The 7,626-nt window shown below is 40.8% G+C and overlaps 1 protein-coding gene across 1 annotated transcript in view; it reads left to right on the top strand.

Moving 5' to 3' along the window:
• The first annotated feature begins 4,542 nt into the window (after positions 1-4,542).
• The window catches only part of LOC104947661 (serine/threonine-protein phosphatase 2A 55 kDa regulatory subunit B alpha isoform-like), a 15,187-nt gene continuing 12,103 nt past the window's right edge, over positions 4,543-7,626 (top strand). The window contains exons 1-2 of the mRNA XM_010773720.1: positions 4,543-4,831; positions 6,901-6,969. Coding sequence (XP_010772022.1) covers positions 4,825-4,831; positions 6,901-6,969 — 76 coding nt within the window. The 5' untranslated portion in view covers positions 4,543-4,824. The remainder of the gene's footprint in view (positions 4,832-6,900; positions 6,970-7,626) is intronic.

The following is a 7,626-nucleotide window of genomic DNA, read 5'->3' as shown; positions in this document are numbered from 1 at the left end:
CACCGACCTTAAATGACTAAATCCTGACAGCAGTCTAAGTTCCATTGGTTAACACTGCGCTCTGCTTCAGTGAATGGCAGGCAGCGTTCACAAACTGCTTACCATTAGTTGCTATTGCGATTGTCACCCTAAAGCACTGGTCCCAACCAGTCGATGGCGATCGACCGGTCGATCGCGAGTGTGGTACGGGTAGATCGCGGACCGTTAAAAAAAAAAGTAACAAAAGAAAGAAAAATAAAATTTAAATAATAATGTTTGAAAAATACATTTTTAGATATCCAAGTCGATGGACTATACTTTTCTGCTACTAATACGTTTTGAATGAATGGCATTTATTATATGTGATAAATACCGCACAAAGGGATTTCGAATAAGTCGTGAAAAACTTACGTATGTATGTAATTAAGGTTCAGTTCACTAAAGAAAAGAGACATCCTATGATGTTGTTTCACGAGTCTTGTTTCGTTCCACGAGATTTTGACGAATTTTGTAGACCGGCACCGGATGTTGTTTTATCACATTATTCTGACATTTCGTACCGGAAGTTGTTGTTATGTTTACGTGACTATTCCGTACGTATGTTTACAGTCTTGACCTACATTTAGGTGTACTTTACATTGATAATGGTTATACTTTAAGTTACTTATAGTCTAACATTTATCCGACGAAGAGTAATTCGTTTCAACATTAACATATTCTAATCTGGGCGGTCTTATTGCGCCCGTCTTTAGGAACATACGCCCGATTTAAGGAACTAATACCCGATATTAGGAACTAATACCAGATTTGTACCGTCCCAAATATACATAAATAACGCACTGTTAACGCCTTCAATCCTTTATACGCTTTCAACGCTATACTACCGCCCCATTATTCATTGTTAAAAATTTATAAACCCGACAGAATAATAAGAGAGAGTGTGGTGGGATGGGGGAGCAATTTGGAAGATGATAATTAATTTGTGTAGTACAAATAATAACATTTCGTAACCCAAAAAATTAGGTGTGTTGAAGTGAGGGGGTGGGGCGGGAGGGCGAGTAAGACAAAAGTAAAGAGCAAGATAGCACTGTCGGAAGTAGAACATCCATGAGTGAAGCAAGACATCGGAGCTTTCCAAAACCTCACTAGGAGCAACTTGCTCAACTTACCAAGAACAGGCGACGTCGTCTTTCGAAAAAGTCACAATTACTTAGTTCACCGAGGGTGGCAGCTAAAAGAGAATACGGACGTTGTGTGTAAACGGCCCCACGTCTATCAAAGCGCGAAAAACGGCCAGAATCATCTTTCAGCAACGATTACTCGAGGATAGTCACACAAATGTAAGACACTACCGCTCGACTGACTGCATGCAGTCGCTCAATTGTGAAAAAAAAAGAGTGACACACTTTTACGCCCCGAATATCGCCGGAAAACATTATACGCGAAAAGTTTTAACGCGGAGAACGCTATACGCCATTAAGACGCTGCGTCTTACGGCAAAAAGACACTCCCAGATTTTCTTGCTAGTGTCACTTTTACCTATGTTTTAGGTCGTTAGTTAATGTTTAATTATGTTAAAGTCTTAGATTTGATTCAACGACAGGAGTACTCGTTACGATTGTGTAACCATAGTAATCCATGGCTTTCATGTAATAACTTCTGACACGACACAGAAAGGGGATTACTATGGACTCTCCACTGGAAATTATGTTGAGTGTTACTTTTAAACAAGGTCTTCACCCATATACTATGTACATCTATGATGTATTCGAATACTATGCGGTCGGACAGGATGAATAATTCTTTTCGCCCCAGAAAAATTACTGTCATCGAAGAGCAAATAGTCGGATTCAGAACGGAGAAGAGTAGTTCGGTGCTACTCGCGTCGCGACTTTCAAAGCATAGCGACAGTCACGAACACTAACTAAATGAGGCGATAACAGGCCACAAAACTAAGTTCACTATTAGGGCTTCACCACGTTCAGAACGTCAAGTGGAGGAGCTCTGTTACGAGTCACTTGTGCAAAATTTTAGCGTAGGCGGGAAAAGAGACTATAAAATTATAGAGGTCCGCGCTGACAACGCACAACTCGGTCGGCGCTCGGTACACGCCGCGCGGACGACACAAGCGGCGCAAAACTAAGCAGTCAGTGTTTGCTTGGCAACACGAGGGGTGCTATCGGGACAAAAGCCCGGCTTCTCTTCGGAAAATTGGTAAAAAAGCAGGCTTAGATTAGCTAAACTTGGCACAATGTCATGTCAATCCCGTAAGGACAAAGACGTCCTCTCTCCCCTCGGCAGGGTTCGAAACGGCGACGTAATGAGGCATGCGTAGAACTGTTCCCCGGAGCAACTCCGACGCTCACAACCGATGTCGCCCAGAGTGAGCGCAGTGCTCACCATCCCAGCTCCTCACCAAAGCAACCATTTACGCGATACGGCTGTCGTGGTGTCTCGGCCAAACTTCACTGGTGCGGGTGTGCACATCAAGGTACGTGAGAGACCTCAACCAGCCACGAACGAGACAACGTAAGTGACTTGTGCCTTCTACGGCAGGACGCAGGAGAGAACACAGTACTACTCCAAGTGCATTTCGTACATTACATAATATATAACTCCACAGAGTCTTCACCAAACAGATCATTGCAGCATCCCATAATCCCCTCTGTTTCAGCCCTGTTTCAAAAGTGCTGATTCTCTGAGAGATATTTAGTTTAGTTTAGTAAAGAACACAATGGTGCTCTAGGAGGAGATTCAGGTGATAAGGTGGGGGGGGGGGATTACCTTGGTTGGTGATTGGCTAATGGTTACACAAGCCAAAAAATCGTTGTGACATCATAAAGTGGCCAAAATCTAATCGGCTAATTTTCAGGTTTTTATATAAATGGATCAGGACAAAAAGAGAGGGGGTCTTTGTTCCTGAAACTTCCAGAATCTCTTTACAGGGGACACATGTTTATAAAAGACATGAAAAAGTGGATTTTGCATAATAGGTGACCTTTAACTTAAGTTGCCGAAATACATTTGCTAACAAGAGACATTATACCTGGCCGACTGTAGTATCTAAAAAATAATAAGATACTTTATTAATATCTTTAAACAATAACTATCTCATCACAATTATCTTAAAATAAGGATTTAGTATCTCAAAAATAACTAAGTATTTCAAAATAAGGAGAAACTTATCTTCAAAGGATATAAAAATGAAAAAAAATGTTGAGATAATGACATTATATCTTGAAAAAAATGAGTAAGTGTTTTAAAATAATGACTGGTTTGTTAAAACAATGAGAAACTTATAAAAAAAAAGAAAAGAAAAAGAATGACTTAGTATCTTAAAATAGCGATTGTATAGTTCATACCGAGTCTGTTTTGTTTGCTTTTTGACAAAATCTCTTTGTAAGAACTTTTTTTTTTGTCAGATTGGCAGAAATGGGCTTCCCTTACTGCCATCAATTAGTCATAATTCAAAGACATGTAGTCTTGGTGAAAAGCTGACAGCAAAGTTTGTGGTTCATCCTATGAATCTCAGGCTAACAGCTCAGAAATTCTGAGGCTCTAAACAGAGATGCTTTAATAATACGTTTTTGTGTCGTCTCTCAGCCTCTGGGATGAGAGGCAGGTGCTGGGTCAGCAGAGGGGTCCACTCCTGCTGGTCGTTTGAAGAAGATTGAGGGGATCTTGTCTTTGGAATTGTTGATATAAGGGTTTTGAAATCCCTGACAGGTGAAGAGTGCCTGGGAGGAAATTAACAGTACCACCACGGGCAGTTTTGATAGCTCTGCTCCAACTGAACAAGCTTCATTGTCAGGAAATATTCATCCTCTTTTCTCGTGTCCTGGCCATTTGATAGAATTTCTAACATTCTTGCATTTCCTAGCAACTCATTAATGCTGTATTTCTCTTTTGTTCCGTGGGCAACCTTCTTCTGAAAGAGATGTGAAGTATCCACGTGGGTGGTGAAACTATCACTCGCACGTCTGAGACCTTCGCGTTTGTGGCACTGAGACATTTTAAAAGCTTTTCAATCCCTCCAGAGAGCACCAGCAGACTGTGGCTGCTTTACAATATGCAGGATAATAAATGTGAGGAAAGGAGACATATCTAGTTTGCAAATTCTAACTAAAAGCCCTATTTTGGAATGCAAAAGTCATCCATGGAAATACATGTTCAGGATGTACATGGGTGTTTATTTTAATACTGCTATTAAAAGACAGGTGCTTTACAGTTTTCACTGACTATTACATGTCCTCCTAGATCAAAATGAGTGGTGCATTAGATAGCTTTCGCAAAAAGCATTCCCTGAGAGGGTTTTAAAAAGATATATATGTATCAGATTTAAGGATACCCTACTCCAAGATGCTACATTGTTTCTCAAAATGTTCAACAAGAACAAGAACTACATTGGTATTTGTTAGTGTTTTTATAATTTTTTCAGGCTTTAATTATTCAATTGTATAAATGCTTGAAAAGGCCAATCTGATGTGCACGCGCGTGCTTGTGCATCTGCCATTCATTGTGCCCGCGCATTACAAAAAGCCTTTAGTTCACGTGCGGAAAGAGACTCGAGAGGGGTGGGGAAGAAGTGACTTGTGGGATGCGGCAAGAGAGACAGAGGGGGAGAGTGAGTGACACCCATAGTGAAACAACAGCGAGACTAGCGGGAAAGAGAAGGAGGATAAGATATACAATCCCTGCTTTACGGTTAATTTAGCGCCTGACATCCAGGTTTGCGCAGACAGACAGACAGACAGCGGAAGAAAAGTTCAGATCCCACGAACCAGCGCGTGGGAGTGGGAAGCAGGATCGTGACTGACTGAGGAAAGCTCCACTGTCTGTCTCGTCATGGCAGGTAATTCATTTTAACCATTACACACATAAACACCACCAACAGCCGGCGTTTTTTGTACGAGACTCCGCTCCAACAGGCTCTCAGCCCCGACGGTCGAAACAGTATTTCGTTAACCCAGCCCAGTGTCAGTTAAGCTAACGGTTGCTAGCTAACACAACTTAGCTAGCTGTTGCTAACGTTAGCTAGCCCGCAAACCCGAGTGTCATCGCCCATGTATCTGGCCTGTCTTTGCCGGCTAAAGCTAGCTAGCTAGCTAGCTAGCCAGCTGCTGCTAGCAAACGATAGCTGTTTACCACTATCGCCGGCCCGGGATCTGCATTGCAAGCTAACGCTGCATACCGTGTTAGCCAAACATAGCTAACACGACACTAACATGTAAAGCTAACTTGTCATAGCCGTAACGGCTGCTGCTTCTCACTTTTGCATGGGATTTACAAAGGGCTAATTTAAAATATCTTATTTTCTGTTAACACATTAGCCAAAATAGTTTGACGTAAAACTGGCGGTTTTCACTCCCGTGCACACAATTCCTCAAACATGCCATGACTGGCTTGACAAGCCAGGCATGCTAACGTTCTAGCTAGCTCAAACTTTGACATTGCCCACATGCAGGCTAATACTCCAGGCCTTCTGCAGACTGAACAGACTGTTCCATATTTTGTGCAGTTTCTGACTAAAGGGAATACAAAATCAAGCCAGTATCGGGAACATGCAGATGCCTATGCATAAATATGCTTCCCTCAAATAAGGCCTAGATAGTCAGGATCTCTGTAGTCTAACGTTACGTTAGCAGTTCACATTTCATTCATTAGCTGCTACTTGTGCAGTGAATATAGAGTTAAAACACTTAATATGCGACTTTAAACTGTAATAGCCGATTGTAATAGATGGCTATTTATTCATCTGGAAGAAATGGTCACAACTGTCTATTTTGTACATGCATTTGGTCCATTTGGGCGGGGAGTTGACACTGGTCTTTGGGCAGAGGCATTGCACATCATCCTTTCGTTGAGACTGACTGACTGAGATAATTTTACCATTTAAACACCTTTGTGTTTTAGGCATTTTCTCAAGGAATGCTGCAATCCACCACAGTGCTTCATTTTGCTCTGACCAGAACCATCCCTTTTCCTGGCTGTTTGTTTTAAATCATGATTCATCTCAGAATGGTGACTCATAAATGTCCTTGATTATTCTGCAGAGCTCTTCCACAAGGTGTTATCAGACCAGTTCTCATTGTGTAATAACATAAATGATCACGTAGAAATATGCGCTCTTTAAATACCAATGTTGTGCAATGATGCTGAAGGTAGAACCTGTTGAGGCGGGCGATGGAGGTCCTTAACGAACAAGCCAGCATGTTGTTTCTTGTTGTATTTAATTATTGTAGCCTGCTGGTATAAGAGGTTGCCAAATTTAAAAGAATAGACGTTTCAACCCTACATTCACCAACTGTTATTATGATCTGGAGATAAATGCGTAATTAAGAAATTCATTTGCAACCTACTTTTTCTCTCATAACCAGAGACAAATAAAACACTACAAACCAAGGTTAAAATCTGGCTTTTATTGGACTCATTAAATGTTTATGATCTTTAATATCAAAGTGGCCTGTATTTCATAACAGAATATAACTCTCTCTGGCCTTGTGGTGTGGCCGTACCATAAATGGATGTGCAGGTGTGTGTGACACAATTGAGTTTAATTTTTAGATAGATTAAAGATCATATGGGATATTAATATCATGTATCTTTAGCGTCTAGACTTTGAGAATTTTCCCACGCTGCCTTACAACGGATGAAATTAAAACTCTTTTTTTATTTGCATGTATGAACAAGGAATGTCTGAACACAATCGGTACATTGTTTTGACATACCACTTCATGTGGTTAATTATTGCTTAGGCACTCCGTTTCACCGTCAGCAAAAACTTTGAAACTTGGCGATCTTAGCTCCTCTCATCCTACATCATAGTCGATGTCCAGCACAGTTAAGATCCGTGAAACTCAAGCTTGAAATGTAAAATAATACTCAGTATTAAATCAAATTTTTATATTTTAATCTCTGCAGGACCTGGAGGTGACATGCAGTGGTGCTTCTCTCAGGTGAAAGGAGCCATTGATGATGACGTGGCTGAAGGTATGATATCTGCAAAGTATTAGTATGTGTAAGCTTAAAGGACAGATGGGACATTTGCACAAATGAAATTGACTAATATACAACTACTCTCAGTGAGGGGGCAAATGGCATCTCAACATCTTCCTTATTTGTCCTATAGCCACTTAGATGTTGCACAATTTAGCCGTAACTTGCCGTGATGCTACACATTTCAACTGTGCCCTTCCTGCACAAGGACACAAATATAATGGGTACTCACTATGTTAAATACTCATACTTTTGCAGCTCCCATGTAACAGAAGTCCCTGTAGTTCCACTTCTAGATTCTGCTTGTATCATACAGCAGCCTGTTTTCTGATGTAGTGACTGTATTAGAGCTGTGTGTTAAGGTAGTTCTAATGCAAACCAAACACTTCTTACTCTCACCGCTTTACATTAAAGGCTTTCAACTGGCAAGCCACTAAAAGGCTCCTTGTTTTTACAGGAAGTCCAGCCTGTTGACTTGTGAAGCCCTCTGAGACAAATAGGATTTGTGATTTGGGCTATATAAATAAACTTGAATTATTTATTACTCAAGTTAGGGACCAAATGAACAAGAAGATTTGTTGGTCATATGCTTAGTGTAAAGGCCTTTCAAACATAATACAGCAGTTTATGTAACAAGATTTCTGTTGAGTT

This window comes from Notothenia coriiceps, unplaced genomic scaffold, assembly GCF_000735185.1.
Source record: "Notothenia coriiceps isolate Sejong01 unplaced genomic scaffold, NC01 NC01_scaffold00012899, whole genome shotgun sequence".
In the NCBI taxonomy this organism is placed as follows: domain Eukaryota; kingdom Metazoa; phylum Chordata; class Actinopteri; order Perciformes; family Nototheniidae; genus Notothenia; species Notothenia coriiceps.
Note: the sequence above shows the minus strand (reverse complement) of the source record. Positions and strands in the feature narration are given on the sequence as shown.